The following is a 20,089-nucleotide window of genomic DNA, read 5'->3' on the forward strand; positions in this document are numbered from 1 at the left end:
TGGTTTTTTTTTTGTTTTTTTTTTCTGGAGTGGGTCCAGCATTCTTTAGGATTGTATCCCCAGAACTGAATCCTCTGCCCAGTGGCAGCTCAGCCTACTGAAGGTGGCTGAGGAAGCGTAGGTTCTGCCTGACCATACTTGGCTTGTCAGTGCTTCTCTGCTTTAAGCTTAAATGAAGAGTTTCTATATTTTTTTCATTTCTTCCTTCAGGGACAGTACAGAGTGCTGAGGGGTGTCTTGATTTCTGACCTTATGGAGGATTATAAAATKAAAAATTAGTGTGTCTCATCTCACCACTTACTGCAGAAATCTCCTATAGCAAGTCAGATGCTGTGAGTGTGAAAATTTATTCGTCATGGATATTTTTATTTTTTAATTTTTCGTTTGTAATACTAGGAAAATAGAAAGGAAAATAAAAGCTACAATTAAAATTAAGATCAGTTGCTGAAGCTGAAAGAGACAGCACGATTGTAATGTTAGAAAATTGCCTGGTTTTGAGAAAGTGCTGATTAAGATCAAATTTGTCTTGAGTTTAAATTTTGATTGGACCTAAACTGAGGGGAGTGGGTTATATTTCAGACACAGTGCAAATGATGCATGTTAATATCCTCTGTTTATTGCCACTTGAAATTGCAGCATAGCTTTGAATTGCTGCCAAATCTACAGTTAAGACTCCCGAGTAATCACTATGATTATTCCAAATCTTCATGGTAACAGTGGAAGAAAAAGTCTGATATGCAAAGGACTGTGGCCTAARCCATCAGAATCTTTTTATCCTTTGGGGCTCAGATTGCGATTCTGCTCATAGCAGGAATGGTTAGACATGCATATTGGCCAATCAGTCCTGAAAGAGAGATTAAACAAATGGATTTAATKATATTATTTTCAGATTTATTTGGATTTTCTATTAACTCCTGCCTCACCAACTTTCCCTGAAATAAGGAAAAGCATTGCTTTTCTTTAATTTTGGAATGRCTTCATTGATATATTGGAATGCTGTAATATTTTTCATTTTTGTTAGATATTTTTCCTTTTTCCCTTTGTTCATCTGTAACAGATACTATTTTTACTCTTTTTCTTTACAATCCGTGGGGTGGTTTATCTCCCTGATTTTTTTTTTTTAATTAAAAAAAGCTCTGTGTAGCTACTGGAAGTTGTAGACTTAGGACTAATCTGAATGTATACACGTGTTATTGTGGTTTATTTAGTGAGATGGAGATTAAGTAGTGGGGTCTGAGATAAACAGCATAATGTAAAGTTACAATTTACTACAAAAATATTGGAAGAGTCTCAMAGGAGGGAGAAATTATATGTAAAACGTTAAAAAGAAGCTCAAATTTATCTCTGCCTAAAATCTGTTCTGGTTTCTGAACACACAGTTATTCAAAGAAAGTAGTTGTTTATTTTAAGTTAACACCCTCAGCCATCCCTGTGAKTTGGCTCTCCAGATAGTATGTCCCAGTTGCATCCCTTCATCAGTTGCTTGCAGGAAGGTCTTGCTACTTATTCCACTTACAAAGCAAATAAAACTTTTTATGGAAAGCATTTAATGTGGGTACAATATTTACTCTGGAGCATTTTCCTAAATAACTAGTGTTAGCCAGCAGGCAAGTCTGAGCACCCAGTGTGTTWGCTGTGGGAAGGAAATCTGTATACCTGGCACATAATGATCAGTTTAAACTATTGAAATATAAATCACAACACGGAGTGAAATTCAAAAATATTTATTTAAATGAATTATGATGATGTGTGTGTGAATAAAACAATAGTTAGGGACTCTACCATATATGCTTAGAAATTTACAACCTTTAGGCTATTTTTTTAAAAATAGATTTAACTCTAAAAGATGCATAATATTTTTGAAGGACAGAATTAGCAAATAACACAGTGTGTTTGGATTTCATTACAGCAAGCATTTTTCTTATGACTTCAGTGCTGTTAAGTCCACATTGTAGAACTTAGACATGCCTATATTTAAGCCTCATTAGCAGTGCAAACCCCTCCCTATTTTATAAATCTCATTCCTTTGTTATTTTGAAGCCATAATTTTGATATTTTTGGAAGTGTGAGATTTATAGGATCAGAAAAAAAAAAAAAAAACAACCCCCCCCCCCCCAAAAAATAAAAAAAAAACCAAACCCACGAAACAAACCAAAAATCGAGCAAGATCATATTGCAGTAGTCCAGAGACTACTGGTCTGTACACGTTCAGATTGTGCCTTTTCTGGGGACCAGGTCCTTCTCTCCATGTTCTGGTCACGAACCAACAGGAATGAGCACTCTCTCAGCGGGAAAATAGTTTGAATTTATTTATTTCCAAGAAAAAATAGATGTTTTAAGCTTAAGTCATAGATGAGAGTCTGGCAAGGAAAGTACGAATCTCTGCACTGCACATAAACACTTCTTCACTCCTCTTGAAATGCAGGCACAGAGACAGGGCAGCACGACAGCCACATTCAATTTTACGTTCATGGCATTCCTGCTGCAGAAAATTAATAAATGAGTGTGTTACAAGAATCTTTGAATGCTGTATCTAGGCAACCAGCAGCTACTGATGGAGTGTAGATAGTAATAAATTAAACAGACACTGTTTGAAGCACTTCCCAAGAGACAGAAAGCCATTGGATACAGTAGAAATAAGAGAAGGCATTTGTGGAAGTGTCATTTTTAGAGCCTCTCCAATAAAAATACGTTTCCTGCTCTTGGGTAAATTCTATCATTAAAAAATACAAGATTATAGCAATGTAATGGGTTATTATTTTGCTCTTCTTACTGACCTAGTGACACCGCTAATGGAAGTAGATTTGCCTTAATACATGCTTTAGTGGGAGATTTCAATGTTGGACCATGAACCCTGAAGTATCTGTAATTCTCTCTCTTGTTCAACAATGTACTTCAATATGTGTCCCATTTTAGGTCTATGAAAACCATCAAAATTAGTGCCACTGTGCTTCAAGTACAAGTGCATATACTTAAGTTACATTTCAAATTGGAGCATCTACAAGCGTTGAATTTATAGTTTTTCACCAAGACCAATTGCAGTAAAAGCTCAGTCCAGCTGTCACATCTATATAATTCATTAGAAATTTCAAAATTTTGACTTCAGCTCTACTCTAAAAAAGTGACTGCATAAAAATTATATGGTTTTTGTTCATCTCTTTATTTTTCTGCTTTCACATTATTGTAATTCTGTTTGCATAACTCATTGCTATTTATCTCTGTAAGCAATTTACAGTCAMTGTATCACAGTGATCAGTATTCTGTGGTGTTTTCTGCACCATTTGCTGAATATTCTAAATACATTTTGAATTCAGGATTTTTTTTTTCAAATTGTTTTTTCAAGTGTGAGCTAGAGAGAGCCCAGCTGGACTTTGAAAATCTAGTTTGTTTGCAGGCTATCTGTTGATAAAGGCATTTTTTTGAGTGCCAACTGGACCCTTTTGATCTGAAAAGATAATCAAAATTGGGTATCACATGGCAGTTTTAGAGCCATGCTATAACGTGTTGACCAACTGCAAAAGGTAAAGAAGATGGAAAGAGTGAAATTCTGACTAAATTATGTGGGGAGAATTTCTTTGTTGCTGAAAACCCAACGTAGAGGTCATATGAGAAGACAGCTCAAGGTATTACCTTGAGTCAAGGCATTGTTTGTACCTGAGAAGAAAATGCAAATAATTTATTGGCATATTTTTCTGCATCAAAGAGAATTGCCTTTTATTCAAAATATGTCAGAAAGAGAGGAATGGTGAAACAATGGWGAGATATTATAAAGAAGTTCCTTCTCCACGGTTATTGTTATGCTATGACAATGATTATTTTTACATTTAGTAGCCTCACAAGAAAAAGAGATGTATTTAGATGGACATGTTAAAATAAGTCTAGTATTAATTACTAGTATTATTTTTTTTTTGTTAGTCTGGAGATTCTATCATGTGTCCTCATGAACCTTTTACAAGCACCAAAACCTGAGACAGTCATTCTGAGCAGAGACAAGGAGCACCATCAATTTGGTGTGGATTGCAAGAGAAGTTACGGAATGAGGCATTCACAGATTTGGTCAGGGAAGATTAGTAAGAACTTGCAATCCTTATCTCTTAAATGATTAGAGCTTCCTCTCCACAGAATCTTGATATGTAAGGTTTGTACAAAACCTGACATTTGCACAAAAATATAAGACTGTGTTTTCTGTGACTTTGTTGACAGAGTAAAAGTCTTCTGAAAGTATATTGGGGTTTTTTGTCTTTCAGATAATTCTGGTAAGTTCATCCCATAATGACCGTGACCAAAGCCTTTTCATAAGCACAGATGAAGGAGCCACTTTCCAGAAACAACCCATTTCTTTCTTTGTGGAAACTCTCCTTTTTCACCCAAAAGAAGAGGATAAAGTACTTGCTTATACCAAGGAAGGCAAGGTAAGACTTGAAGATACAGAATTTCTTTGAAATTTAGGAATTACTTTGTTAAGAAGATATAAAGCAATTCTGGTATGCTGATCAGTGTTGGGTTTTGTGAAATACCAGTTGTCCAGAAGGGAATCATATAGTGGTTTTGAGATTTATTCAAATATTTATTTTATTCATGTCCAAATATTTGTGTTTATCATAATTTCAATCTTGGCATTTTCAGTTGATATGAATATTGGGTATATTTATCCTTCTGCATAATATTGTTAAATAATACTGAAATGTACTCCTCCCTAGGAAGTGACCATAAACAATTTATAGTACAGTAGAAASTTAATGAAGTTGAAATATTGCCTGCAAAGGCTGTTCGCAGGATGTAAAATAAACTCATACAAAATAAACCACATACTTGTACAGCAGAATAGGATTTGTGGAATCAGTGACTGTAGAAATGTAGGATAATTATCTCCCTTATGATAGATTTCAGATTCAGGAGCTGTACATGTTTGTAAATTTTTACTCTCTTCCAGATTTCTTCTCGTTGAACCATAAAGCCATTTTTCTGGGGGGGTTGGGCTGAGCACTGATGAATGTGCACAGCACCTGTAGGTGTATAGCTCTTCCCTTTTTCACAGTTTGCAGCTGCAAACTCACGGTCATTCTGGTMCTGGTAGCTGCCTTGACTCAACTCTACCATTACTCCTGCTTTAAACTTGAATTGGTAATCTCCAGTCCATTTTAATCCTCATCATTCTTCATGGAAAGTGTATATTTAGGTGGTGAGGTTAGTCAGAGAAGTTGCACATACTGTACTTATTCCAGTGATGTTATATCAAGTCACCCTCTGGGATATGTTATTGCAGATATAAGTTAACAACTGATCCCAAACCAATTCATGTTTACAGGCATTTGCAAATAAGGATAGAACTGGAATAAAAAACATAGCAAACCAATCTAAGTCAAATTACACTAAATATTTTACTTAGCTTTGATTCAAAATCCTAACACAATTACAAATAATTTGAATGCATGTTATGTAAATAAAATACTTCAGGGAAGCCTGAAGTAATGAAAAACATTCATTATGAATTTATTCTTTTTTTAGTTTGACTTTTGTTCCTGACAGTAGATAAAATTAATGAATTCTTTATAGTTACAGAGTGGCAGAATCTTGAAGTATAAGAGTCCAAAGTATATAGAGCAAGTTGTCCAGTCCACAAGAAGTGGGTAGAAGTATTTGTCAGAAGAGAGGAGGAAGAAGAAGTACAAAGTGAAGCATTTGGTTTGTGTTTTGATAAATTAAGCATGTTAGGAACATTGTCAGGTATTTTTTACATGGATAATCTCCCAAAAGGAATGATGCTTAAAATGTTACTGGACAAAAAAACCCTACAAAGTGTTCARTAAGGAATAGCTTTGCAGGAGTAGCCGGAAGGGGCAGGAAGGGTTGGGTAATCCGATGGACTTTTCTCAGGCTTTCAATATGACACTAAAAAGAGTCAACCATAAAGACTTCCTTGACAAGTCCTACATCTTTACCTAAGAAGTTTAGGAATGAAGGATGCCTTTGACTATAATTGGGTCAGTAACCTGCTTATGTTTTGAAGCAAATCTGATATATTTGGCCTAGAAGGGAGAGGAAGATAAAGTGATGTTTGCAGAGAGGGAGTTGAAAATCAAAATTGCAACTTGACACAAGAAAAGGTCACTTTCCTAAAATCAATGATYTTGAGAGATAATGTTGATCTGAAATTGCCCTGAGGAGCCGGTACACTTTACGTTTTTAAGTAACTTTATCTTCCCTAAAAGAAAGTAGTATCAGAATGTAACACAATCGAAAACTCAGGAGAAGCCATTAGCTCCTGATACTCAAATGATTTCTTACAAATGCACTTTCAAGACTGCAAGGAATACAGGATCAGRTCCTTCATAAACAGGAGCCTCCAARACTTCTTTGTCTGCTGGAGCATCACAGCCTTTTTCACAGCTTTTGATTTGATTTTGGGCTTATTTAATATTGCAAAATATGCATTGTTCTTTCTTTCAGAACACTAGATTCTGCTTAAATAAAGCACTAGCCCCTAGCTGACACTATAAATGAATGCAAATCCAGTCAATGTGGTTGGATTAATCCATTTACTGCTTCAAATCTATGCACTCTTCCTGGCTACCCCTCAGTAATAATGAATAACAATCAGCTATTTGCTGAGCCAACATAAATGCTTCTAGATTTTTTTTTTTTAAATTGACAAGAATGCAATAGATTTTAATTGCTCATTGGCAAGCAGAAAGGATGAAATAATGGCAAAACAGAAATTTACTTTCAATATTTTATCAACAGTTATTTCACACATTTATTGAATGAGTGAGAATAAACAGTATTAAAAGACCTCTTACATATTTTTGCTTTACATATTGCAGCCAGAGATTTTATATGTCCACTAAAATAATTGTTTTCACCTCTCAATTAATAGTTTTGTTATATGCACCTGAGTGACCTATGGGTGATTTGGTTTGCTAATTATRGAAAGTTCAATGTGGGTGTAAGTCAGTTGCATGTTAATTTGTATCAGTTTCAAATACTGTGTCAGTKAAAATTTCCTTTCAGTTTGAATATACCTTATCAGTCCTACTTCACTCTCCTTTATAGTAAGATKGCAGAAAAGCAGAAAGCCAAGCTCTTCACTCATAAGCTGCTAGACTCCAATCTTAAATGTGTGTGTGAGGAGGTAGTTTGCATTTGGGGGAAGGGAGAGAATTTGGTTTGTCCTTTTTTGGCTTCTCCTGTACAGGCGTCACTGTTCCAAGGACAAGGATCTTTCATTTTCTTCTGAAATTCATCAATGACAAAAAATATGTCCCTTTGTTTGTGTGCCAGTTKTTGTCCCTTATCCTAAATAGTTATCTTCCCTCTTGCCAGGAACTTCTGAATTCTTGGCTTTCTTTGCAGCTTAGACAACAGGTTTAGGATATTSCCTTAAATGATCATCTCTCCCAGATGTAAGCCGTCTGCTGAGGGAGGTTACTCAGTGAGCAGGGACTTTTTAGAAAAATGGTAAACCCAATGGTTATCTTTTCTGTAATGCCTGTGGTGACAAGTGTTTGAAGAAGTAAGCAGCTTAGAGTCTTCCCCCTGCGTAGTCCAGTCCATTGAAAGCCACATCCGTCCCTCCCAGGAGGTTGCTCCGAGCAGGAGTTATAAAATACCCTATCTGCAGCAAATCCTAAGCCATGTAAAAYGAATACCAGAAATTCAGCAGGTAARTCAGGATTCTGGCTCTGCAGCCCCATCATTTAGATGTGAGGATGAAGAATTTTTCATCCCCATCATTTCTGTCTGTGCATGGACTGGTTCAGTACTAAAGTCTGAGTCCTCACTGGAGTTTCCTACCCTGTGCTCTATCTAGTTTAATTGAGTGTGTGATRGAAGAAAGCCCAGTCATTGTGAAGTGCAGAGTAACTTGGAAATACTCTTCTATCTCTAGTTCAAACTTCAGTGAATTTATCTATTACCTCAACCTTTATCTTTACATATTAATATTGCTGTTTTTCTATAGTAGGACAAAAATCRTAACTGTGAGGCTTAGTTATCTTTTGGCAGTGGACCTGCCATTTTAAAACAAAAACATTCCTTACTACTCCTAATAAGATGCTTTTATCCAGAACAATCAGTTACTGAATTGGTGACTTCTGCATCAGAGAACAGTTCTACTTGTCTTTTTTTTCTCTTATTAGAGATATCAAGATAAAAYCCATCTCATGTAAATTGGATCAAATAAGAAATGCATGAAGACAGCAGGGGACTTTAAATCTGTCTTTTTAGCAGTCTGATAGAAACTTCCCATTTTAACTAGGAGGAAACACATTTTGAAGGAAAATGCTAAAGGAAGGAGGTTTTTTTAATAGCTATTTTAGATCCCACATTATTCCGGGGGAAAGCATCTTTCATCTGCCCTCTTGATATCCATCCATATCATTAGCATTTGTTTTTTGGTTTTTTGTTTTTTTTTTCCCAGAGGGGAGCTGTTCATAGGGAAGGTGGAGCTGGAATCCTTCTCCTCCAGGCCATCTTCTGCCTCTCTGCTGAGGGACCACTTCTCATGGGTCACAAATTAGTGTCTATGGAGCAAGCCCATGAGTGCATCTCTCATCAAATCTCTTAAGCATTTCTGTAACATATTTTGGTCCTATTTTARGAAAGTTTTAAATCTTTGACTTCCTGGCTTAAATATTTTTGATAGCATTAAGGCTTGAGGCATAAAGGGAACATTTGTGCTTGTTTGGTCAATGATGGGAAGAAGGAGAAGAGAGGTGCCTTTTCACCATTCGTCTTGTGTAACCATGCTGAGGTAAAAAAGAATCTGACCCCAAAGGAGCTGTGAATTGTTTTCACAATAAACAACAATTTATTGTCACAGAATTTTCTTTATTATAGATGATATTTTAAAAGGATTYCTCTATGAAAGGTTGTTACTCTGAAAAACAATGTACCAAGCTTCTGGTAATGTGGTTTTGGTTTTGTGTTTTGTTTTTTTTTTTTCTTTTAATTTGAGTACAATCTGTCTTTCTCATAGTGACATAGGGCCTGTCTTTGAAGATGTACAGTATTATCAGTTTCCTATAGTCTAATTTTTCACTTTTTTTACCCCTCTTTTCTAGATTTATGTATCTACTGACTTGGGGAAAAAATGGAACCTTCTGCAGGARCGAGTTTCTAAAGATCATTTCTTTTGGTAAGAAATCTGTTACTTTCCTAATAATGAAATGAACAATGAATGTATTTCACTCTAACCAAAGATGTTTACAGAGGTACAGATAGGGCTGTAGGAGCCTTGGCATCTTTTGCAGATGGCAGTGTGTCTGTGTGCTCTATTGAAAACCATACTCATGCCAGTGGTCATGTGAGTACCAGCACATGGAAGGGCTRTAGGTCTGGATCTATGGAGCCCAACATTTAAAGAAAGCTGCAGTTCTGGATGAAATTGCTCTCCATTTTACTGTGAAATTGATCTTTCAAAAGAGCTGTCTTTCTGCAGAGAAAGATCTGTAACATTTTTTTAAGAGAGACTGGATGATATTTACTAACTAGAGTCATATATACACTTGCACTGCTGAGGAAATTTGTGAARAATGGACACATATGTCAGATTATATAATTTTCAGCTCAAATCTTGTGCATGTATTGCACATTGTATGTGTTTGCCAAAGTATTTAAGAAGTGATTGAAATAAGTTGACAAAATCTTTGAAAAATAAATCAATGCACTTATTTTAGCAAATAAAATTATTTTGAAAATTGTATAACTTATTTAGAACCAAAATTAAATTTTTGATAGTTTGAAAATTAATTTTACTTTTAATTGATCAGTTTCACATTCAATTCCACCTTTCATATTTAATTTCAAAGTGTAAGTTTGTGCTACTTACAAGTTTTAGTCATGCTACACTAGACATTTGTGTTCCCTAAATGGCTTTTAAGTTCTAGATGGACTCTGTTCCTTTTCAGTTGTGTAAAGTATCATTTTCCATATGTCTACAGAGCCATATCTGGCTTTCAGTGATATTTTTTGGTTTGCTGGGGGTGGAGTCAGTATTGGAATAGACAGCTGATCTTGGTTTCATGCTGTGATCCTCCTAGTTCAACCGGTAGTTGTTCCCCTCTTGTGCTGAAATAGATACTCAGGTTAAAACAAAGCAACAAAACAAAACCTGTTTCAACTTCTGGTTACTGAGYACACAGAGCTGGTGTGGCATCTGCAGATACCTTGGCCACTGCCCAAAGCATAATTTGGTGAGTCCAARGGCTTGCTGGCACRTGTGCTGCTGAAATTGGGCAGGGAKAAGGTTGTGATTGAGACWCGTGGACATTTCAAACCCWGTTTGAAAGAGCTGGGAGCACCTGCCCTGCTGCYCTGTTGGTCTAGTTAGCCCTGGGCRCAACASAAAAGTTTTTCACCCATCCAAGTGCCTCTTTGTCAATCTGTAACCTACTAAAACCCCAYAATTTTAGAAAACCAGCCTATGGTTTGCTTGTATTAACACTCRTCTGATTTACTCCAGTTTGCCTCAACTTTTTCTGCTGAAATAGCTGAGATGAGCAGACACTTTCTGCTTACTTGCTCCTGCAAAGTATAGTTTTGAACAGCTATTGAACAGCTTWTTTCTGCACAGCAGGTGGAGTTTCTAGGCCATACACTTTACAGGTCTCTTAAATACCCTGTGGAAATGTATAATGGTCTAAAAGTAGCACTGTGGGTCAGAAATGTCATGTCTGCCTTATAACCAATTCTTCCCCAGCAAGATTACATGGGAATTAAATCATGAGAGAATGTGGTTATCTGTCTTTTATTAAAAAAAAAAAATTAAAATGCATTAAGTCTGAAAACCATCAAAGTCACTTACAGGTAAGAAATAAGAGTGGCAGCCTCTCWCTCACATGCTTGTTTATTGGAATTTTTTCTCATCTGACATTTAGCATACTTAAATTATGAAAAATACAGCAAACTACTGAAATGTGTGTAATTTTTCTCCAGCTCAAATAATCTGTCACTGTTTACTGTATGTAAGGATTAAAGCCAACAAGTGTGTGTTTAATATYAAGTTTGCATTTTGCTGTGTCTCAGAATCCTTATGTTTCCATATATCATTTGRTAGGAATAACTCCAATGTAATACTTCAAAGTCATGGCTGTTCATAAATGTCACATTCCTCACAAATAAGAATTATAAATTTGATTTCAATCAGTTACAAACGTACAATCTGTACGTTTGTAACTGATTGAAATATTTTCAAGGGGGTTATTTTCCTCTTTTCTATATATGGCCCTAGGAATTTCACTCAAAAACTGTTTCAGCCAGCAGCAGCAAGGATTTGGAAGCAAAATGTTTAGTGCATCACCACCAAATTATCCTTCTCATGAACTTRCATTGAATAAAAATATATATTTTACTTGTATCTGATATGGAAATTTGCAATATATAAAGAGTCTGCTGTGAGTGGAGGGTTGGACATGATGACTTTCCAGTGGGAGTTTGTCTGTCATGTGAGACTTTCCAGTATTTTATGGCCTTTGTCACCCAAATTATCCAAGGGCTAGATAGAAACAAGTGTTTGTGTCATTTTCAACCGTGAATGAATTGGGCTTTGTCATATTTGACTGTAAGGACACCAAGTCTAGTATTGTTTCCTTGTCAGTGTACATCTGATGTGTTAAAAATATTGTGTCAAACTAATTGTTCATCTCATGATAAATGAGGGCATGTCTCTGCTGATGCTGTGCCAAGAACATTTCACTGGGCAGATCTTTAGCAGATGTTTCCTCTTTGATTTCAATTGAGCTTTGCCACTGAGGTTAATAATATGCCCTAAGATTTTTATTTCAGTCTGGTAACTACAAATATTATCAGTCATAATATTTTACTGTGCTTTGTAAAAACAATTTTTTCCTGTGCCTCCAGAAACATCCAGGTCTTCATGCATTTCCTGAAGAAGCATTTTTTTGTTTTGCTCAATGAAAACCCAAATAAAATTCATTTAATGAAATGTGGTTTTTATTTATATTAATGGAAGGTCAGTAGCGACTGAGAATTTCAAATCTCTGCGTTCAAATATATACTATAGGTTTTTAAGCAATATATTAATATCTGCTAGGGTTTATTTGCTTTTCAAGTGTTCTTGATCCTTCCTTAAATATCTTTGTAGATTTAATGTGTGGAATTTGATCTTTCATGGTAATGGAACAAATGAAAATATTATTGGCATCAGTGGAAAGTGTATACAACCATCTCTAATTTAGGAGCACAGAATATTTTCTTTCTTCTGTGATATGGAATGTTGTTTTCTTACACCATCTTAGCTTTTCCTATTTGTTTCATTTATTTTTTTTTTAAAAAAATCTGACTAAGCCCTCATAAAAGTTTGTCTTCTCTTAACATTTTAGGAKGCAAAGCAGGCTTCCCAGGGAGATGGTTGATRCCCTAGGCCTGTCAGTGTTTAASAGGCAYTTGGGCAATTGGTTAATTTTTGCTTTAACTTTTAGGCAGTGTTTATCAACTTTCGATAAATAGGTCAGGCTGTGGGACTGGAGGMTTTTTAATGGTGCCTTCCAAATGAAATGGTTCATTCTATTGTATTCTGAAAGCAAAAGGGCTAYAAAGCAAAAGCATGGAAGGCAGAACTAACTAATAAAATAAAATACTAAGTCACACTCTAATTAAAAAAATATTTTGTATCAACATTTAGAAAACAAATACATTATTTCTGTATTAAAACTAATTAACCTTTTTTTTTCTTTTTATATATATTTTTTGAGCAGCTTCTTGTTCGGTAAAATTAAGAAGCTTTACTTGCTGTTACCAGTTTTACTTCTGCCTRCAAAATGCATTGACCCCAGTGCAATTATTTCTGTCTAAAAGATGTTATAGTACCCTTCCTTTATAAGTGCTTTTTTCAATTCTTGGTCCATGTGTAGGATGAAATACAAAGATATATAAACGACCCCAGCAAAACATCAAAAACCTGCCCGTTACATGGTATATAACTGCTTTTGTGTATGAAAACCATTTTCAAAAGTGCTGTATTATGTGGTAATCCTTGAGAAGAAGAAAAAGGAGTGGAGTTTGGGATTCCTTTAGCTCTGCTGCTATTCTTCTCAGTCCCCAGGGCTTATGCAGCATTGAGAAATCCTTTTGATTTCTCAAAATAGGTCTTAGTAATACATAAGCAAAGAATAGATTGTGAATCAGCTGTCTACACCAGCACAAATATACCCTGGGACTGTAAGTAATGAATTGGTAATTACCMGAGAATTAGGCTCGACACATTTCTTTTATGACTGTCTAGAGCCTTAGGAATGCTTTATCCTTGACTCACTCAGATATGTGAATCCTGTGCTATGGGTATCTRTTGCTCTTATTTTTAGCTACAGGTTTTCCATCTTCATGAAAGGTAAGAACGTAAAAATAAAAAATGTGATGAGTTTATTTTGGTAAAGCAGTTGTTCTCAGGGACAAAGTTCTGTTCTCATCACAAAATTCCATACACATACTCAATCACAGCTGTCYCCATTTATGTCAAGTGTTGTGTGTGCCTGGCTATTCAAGTGTCAGGTGAAAGAGAGGATTTCAGCAATGTTATGTCCTGAAGGGCAGAAATGCAAAGAGGATTTCATTGAGCCTTTGACACTGAATTTTATACTTGTGTGGMTAGCCAAGTTATTCTTAAATTTGACTTAATCCCTTGGAATAGGTTTTGTTTCTATTTCTGCGTGATGATGTGTGTGACTGCATCTGGTTCATGTGGCAAAGTTTGGTAGCAGAGTGTTCAGGGCTTCTATGGGATGAGACCAGGAGCTGCCCCTGTGTGAGAGCCCGTTCCTGCCAGCTCCAAGGCAAACCCTCTACCCAAACTGAGCCTGTGAGTGATGCTGGTGATGCCGCTGTGATAACAGATTAAAGAAAAGCTAAAAAATGCACAACAGGTGTGAGAGAAAGGGTGAGAATATGTGAGAAGAACAACCCTGCAGACACCAAGGTCAGGGCAGAAGAAGGGGCAAGAGGTGCTCCAGGTGCCAGGGCAGAGCCACCCCTGCGGCCCCTGGTGAATGCCATGGTGAGGCATTATCCTACACTTTTATTCATTAGCAATAAATTAAATTACTCTTCCCCAAGTCAAGTCTGTTTCACTTGTGACAGTAATTCACAAGTGATCTCTCCCTGTCTTTATCTCCATTGTTGAACTTTTTATTTTATTTTCTCCCCTTGTCCTGCTAAGAAGGGGCAGTGAGAGAGCAGCTTGTGAGTGCCTGGTGACCAGCCAAGGTGAACCCAAGGCAGGAACGAACCACTCCAACTCCTTTGTTTGGACAAACATGGCAGGAAAAATGTTTTTATTAAAAAGCATTTAGGCACAAACAAATAAGAGCACACATTGGCTGTGTAAGACATTGACTGAATAATTTAAGGTGTGGTTTTCAAAGTGGAATTGAAGGTAACAAGGCCTGAAACACAGATCAGACATAAGCAGATGTATTTTTAGGTTGCATGAATCAAATCATGGTTTTGTCTTGCAGAGTGATCAGCTTGGCAAGAGTCAATGCCATTTTAAATTACTCAGTGACAACATTTTAATGCTTTTGACCTGCTTTCTAAGCAAGGCAGTGCCCTTAAGCCAATTGCTAGAAATCAGTCAGTATAAGTGGGGAACTTACATTAACACTATAAGAACTAACACTATAAGAGCGTTACTTTTTATAAAGTAACTTCATATTCCAAGATAAACTTCATTTTCCAAGATTATGAGTGGGGCAGATTGAGGAACCCAGCAAGTTTTCAGATGGCCTTTGATTGGAGGTTCCTCCACATCAGCAAGCAGGTTTGTTTTGATTTGTTTTTGTTTTCAGATGCCCTGTTTGAAGTTTTGTCTTCATTAATATGCACCCAAATGAACTGCATCAAATGTTTAACCATGAAGGGATCCGCTGAAGGTRGGGAAGACATTTGCCCATAGCAGRCTGTACTTGATCAGTGTTTGCAGAYAGCTGCTCCTCTWCAAAGTGAGCCTGGACTACTGGAAACAAAAGAGGGTTTCCCCCTTGAAGTAAAATTTAATCGTATTTATCATAGACGGGACTAATGCTTATGATTCACATTTTGAGATGGGTACTGTTACWTGTCAGTGGTAATTAACTGAATTTGGTATTCATGGTCATAATCATGAATATTACATAAAACTGAAATTTCAGGTGAGCATTGGTGTTTTTATAATGCTGCACTCAATTAGAGAAAGAAAATATTGGGACATTTAAGGAAGAAGAGAGGTAACTGTATAAAAGAAAAATCTTTATTAAGATAATACCAAAGGTCTCCCATAAAACTTCTAACAGAATTAGGGTTTCAGTATGGCTATTTAAAGCTAAAACATATCTAGTGGTTGTATCATGAAACATACTTTTATGTACCTACCAAGACAAATGCAAAGGGCTTTTCAGTCACCTCCATTGCACCATTTTCATGCTGATGTAATGCTGTTAAGGTCAGTGAAATTACCTTGTGAAGCGCTAATGCAAGAATTGTGAAGAATTAGGTCATACAACAGCTAATCTTTCAGGAGAACTGCTGTAAAGTCTAAAAAATCATACACATTAGAAAACTAATTCCTCAAAAAAATCTAAAATTGTATTCTGCAGAACTGTTTTTCTAAAGAGGCTCAACATGGTGTCAGACAAGCAGGTGGGAGATAATGGGAACTTGTCTTCCTAGGAAAGGGAAGAAGCTTATTGAGGCTGCTTGTATTTACACCACCCTGCAGTCACATYGGGCTATTTTAATTCTGAAGGGTTGTAACCACCCTGTTATGTGATCTGAAGTGTTGGTGTGTTGCACTTGCTTTAAACAGCATGGTGCACTTGGTCAAGAAATATTTGTTTTCCTAGAGGAAAACACGTCTGATCTGAAAGTTAGCCTGAATTTCATTGGAAAACACAGCAGTTGGATGTAAAACATTAAAAAATCAACAAGAAAACTCTGAATTTACCTAAGTAAAACAACTAAACARAGAAATGGTCCCAGACTGCTGAAGTGTGAACATTTTAATTGCAAAGTACTCTKAGAAGAGTGGGAGAATTTTAATCAAACCAAAAAACAACCACTACTGAAACTGAGAAAAATCGATGGCTCCTGAGAAAGGGCTTTTTCTGACTGGGGGCGGGGGGAAATGGTAAAATTTATTCTGAAGTGTCAGTCAAAAAGGAAGAGACTGTCAGATTCCAAGGGYCCATTGCATCTGTGCTTTACATGACAGAAGAGATCCTGTCCTAAAGCCACATGGGAACAGTAAACTGTCCTTGTGAATGGATGTGTGGACACAATCCTMACATGGGTATAATGCACTTATGTTGTGATAGTAATAAGTTTGTAAATTAAAAGGCAAAAAAAACCCAACATCATCTTAAATTTCTTCCTGAATATGAAAAAGCGTGCAGCTGAGCTCTCCTTTTCAGACAACCACGTGCTGTTTGTGTTCCTGGATGTGCCTCCTTTGCCTGTGATTTTAGGGAGCTGGGCAGAGAGCCCTGCTCTGTGTTCAGCCTGCAGAACATCCCACGACTTTTCCTCCTGTTCATGATTTAAGCACCAGTGAAATAACAGTATTACCTTYTAAGTACTGTTGGCAGAGGAGTCCACAGAAATGAGATTAGTTTATTCTTCAGGGATACAGCTTCAAATTCTCTTTATTAGTTATACTCTCTTCTGGAGATTTTCTTAGCAGCTGTAAGAGAYTTGGTCTTTTTTCAATAAAAGAAGAAAGGACTATTCCTAAGTGTTTGTAAAGCTGGGTAAAGGGACTTTGGAGTTCAGAAACTCTGCCCTGTAGCTGGTATTCAAAAATAGACTTTGAGGGTGCAACATCTTTATTAGGTAAATAGTGTCTGCTTTTAGAGTTCTTCAGTAGAACTAGAGTAAGGAAGGAAAAACACAAATCATATTTTYGAAATATTCTACTTAATTTATAATTACTTGAATAATTATCAGTAATAAACTTGTAAAGGAGAAAAATAGTCTGGGTAGGAAAGTTTCATTCTTCAGTTTTCATTAAAATAGACCAGTTACATCTTCTTGCTGTATAAGATTACACTGGAAACAAGATTAGAGTCTACACGTGTCAGCTGCCAGTGTTAGGAGGAGCATGGTAGAAGTGAGATCATTGTAATTCTGGGCTGTTGAAAGAAAGATGAGAAGGTAAAGTTATTGACAAATACCTCAAACTGTGCTTATGAACTCATGTGTGATAAATTATAGATACAAGAGGTAATTTCAGAAGTACCCAAAAACTTTCTTTGCATTATTGATGTTTATTAGCATGTCAGGTTCAGCCTCAGAAAATTCAGCCCAAAAGTTTCTTTGGTTCAGCTGCCTGAGGTCTAACACAAAATAAAAATAAAAAAAAAAATTAAAAAGTAAAATATTCAGCAAACATTTCCTTCCCTCAAATTGCTGACTGCAGAGTTACAGCAAGTTTGATTTTGTACTGTGGATATCTAGAAACAGATAACAGCGCACACAGCAAAAAAGTTCACAGACCCTTCCCTATACTCATATATATTATCAGACATTAGTGCATCTAAAATCTTCTCTAACCTAATGTATTGCCTCCAAATGCTAAAATAGTTTGTGTTTGAGAGACCAAATTCTTAATAAATACAAGATTTTCCCGTGCATTTGCTGTGAAACCATATCCCACTATTAGTTTCTCTGGCATCTTATGGCTTRGAGGGGGCTCATGCCTCTCCCTCCCCTTCTTCCTTTGGAGTGATGATCATTTATCTTATTATGGAAAAATGGCATATGTGATTATTTCTGGTTGTTATGCAGCAGTGGAAATCATCCAGTTTCTTCCCCCTGGCCTGAGTTCCCGAGGAGCCACCAATTACTGAGTCTGAGTTTTAACCGCTCCTCATAAATCACTGCTACTAAAATCATTAAACAGTGATGTCATYTCAATCCAAAGGATAGCTTTATTGCATTTGATTGTTAATAATTGTATCAAAATGAACATTTTCTCTTAAGCATCCTAATGGACCTTTTTAATATCTGCATCCAGCTGCACTTTCTCACTCAATGCAGGTCCTTTGCATGTGTTCAGCTCACATTTGCTGACTCGATGGACTCGTGCCTTTAGAGAAGTGGTGTCTGTGGGAGTGGGGCCGGATTCTGCTTCGCTTTGTGACAGCACCACTGTCAGCTCAGAGCTTTCTCTGCAGAATCTGCCTGACTAATGACAAYAGAAGGGCCAGAAAAAAGCACAGCTGGGGCTGCCATTCCCAGGCTGGAATGGAAGCCCTGAGGGTATAAAACTCATCTTTTGGTTGAGCATATTTGATATGAGAGATATTAAGAGAAAATCATCCCATATTCCCATTACACCTTTACAAAGTTAAACTGTACCTTGATCAACTCTGACTGAATTTCCTTCTCAGGTTATTTTTCTTAAAATTATCCTTCACTTTCTTTGTCAAAGCAGAACTTACTCTTCTCTTGAATATACAAACCAAAGATATATCAATTTGTTATGGAAACTGTGTCAAGTTTAAGATATTTCTAATATGAAAGGAATCTAACTCTTTTTTAGCATTAAATCTGCCTTGTGGTCTCAAATTTTGAACATAATTGTAAAAAGATGCTATAGCACTTGCCAGTTAATATGAGCGCGTGCATGTCTCTGTGTGTGTATATATCAATTCACGATTATGAAGGGGTTTTTTTTCCAATTTCATGCCTATTTCTGTTCTATTTTTTTTTTCAATTGATTCTATTTCTATGCATATTTTGGTAGAAGATACTCTAAAGAAATGGAAAAAAAATATAATGTGGGGGAGAGAAAAAATAATTTCTTTATAGATGTTAGTAATGGAACATTATGAATGGGGTTTATTTTATTCCCAGCTAGAATTCTATAGCTGRTTAGTATGAAATCTTCTCTTTTCTCCCATCCACATAATTATTATTCTGTAGCTGGCTCTACATAACTTGGTTTTATTRTGTTCTCAGGGCTGTTGCTGGAGTTGACGGAGACCTTGATTTAGTTCATATGGAAATCCAGGACCCCAGTGGAGGTATGCAAATGAAAATGTCATCAATTGATACCCTAGTATAAAGTAATTTCTCTTTGGTTTAGAGATACTTTTTGGATTGTTTTTAAAACCAGTCAGAAGAGAAAGTGTGCAAGTCAGATTCTTTATTTATTTGTAGTCAGCAAAACTGTCCTATTATATAAAAATRCAGTGTAATTTAAAATCTACTTGTTTTCCACTTTAAGACAAATTGATGTCAAGATGCTATGCTCRGTTGATAATGTCCATTAATAGTGCAATTTATCCTGGCATTTAAACACTGAACAGTTTTTCCTGATTTGCAAATAAAACTGGCAATGCAGTGTTAGTGCTGGGTAAGTGTCTGTTAATGTGAATCATGGCATGTGTCAGGTCTWGTGCATTAACCACCATCACTCAGAATTTCCTCATCTTACAGTATCCACTACACTTGGAAACTTCAAAAGGAAAATAAATGGAAAAGCAGATTAGTAGTCAGAATGTGCTTAAAGAGTCCATGATTCCAAAAGCTTTTATAGTTTCTTGTTACCAATCATACTTTTGAAAGATAATTTAATTCCTTGAATCAGATCATCTACATTCCTGTGCAGTCTTAAAAGTGAGTCATAAAGAATGCACAGTTTGACTTGCCCTGTTCCCATAGCTTTTCTCCATTTCAGCTCTATTAAAAAAATCAAAGTTACCATGTTAAAAGCTGGATAAAAAAAAAATCTAACTCTTTTAGAGTGACATTTGAGAGACAAGGTGACAGTTTCATCAGCTTCTTACTTTAGAGACAATGTAAGATGATTCTTCAGGACTTGAATGAAAAGGAGGTTTTTTTGTGGTAGATTTTGAGTGTTTCAATGGGTTTTTTTTGTTTTTTTTGTTTTTTTGCTTGCTTTTGGTTTGGAGGTTTTTTTGGAGGGTGATGTGGTTGGTGGTTGTTTGGGTTTTGTTGATTGGTTGGTTGGATTTTTTGTTGGTTTTTTTTTTTTTTTTTTTTTTATTTAACCAACAGCAGAAGAAGAAAAACTCATGAAATATTTCTTGGCTAGATTCTAAATAAAATGAGAAACTAATTTACGCAACAATGGCCA

The 20,089-nt window shown here is 36.1% G+C and overlaps 1 protein-coding gene across 1 annotated transcript in view; it reads left to right on the plus strand.

Moving 5' to 3' along the window:
* SORCS2 (sortilin related VPS10 domain containing receptor 2) overlaps positions 1-20,089 on the plus strand; it is a 521,698-nt gene that overhangs the window by 408,120 nt on the left and 93,489 nt on the right. Inside the window, exons 4-6 of the mRNA XM_057365256.1 lie at positions 4,248-4,412; positions 9,063-9,136; positions 18,949-19,013. Of these exons, the coding sequence (XP_057221239.1) occupies positions 4,248-4,412; positions 9,063-9,136; positions 18,949-19,013 (304 nt within the window). The remainder of the gene's footprint in view (positions 1-4,247; positions 4,413-9,062; positions 9,137-18,948; positions 19,014-20,089) is intronic.

This window comes from Malurus melanocephalus, unplaced genomic scaffold (genome assembly GCF_030028575.1).
Source record: "Malurus melanocephalus ecotype Western Australia unplaced genomic scaffold, MMel_1.1 scaffold_50, whole genome shotgun sequence".
In the NCBI taxonomy this organism is placed as follows: domain Eukaryota; kingdom Metazoa; phylum Chordata; class Aves; order Passeriformes; family Maluridae; genus Malurus; species Malurus melanocephalus.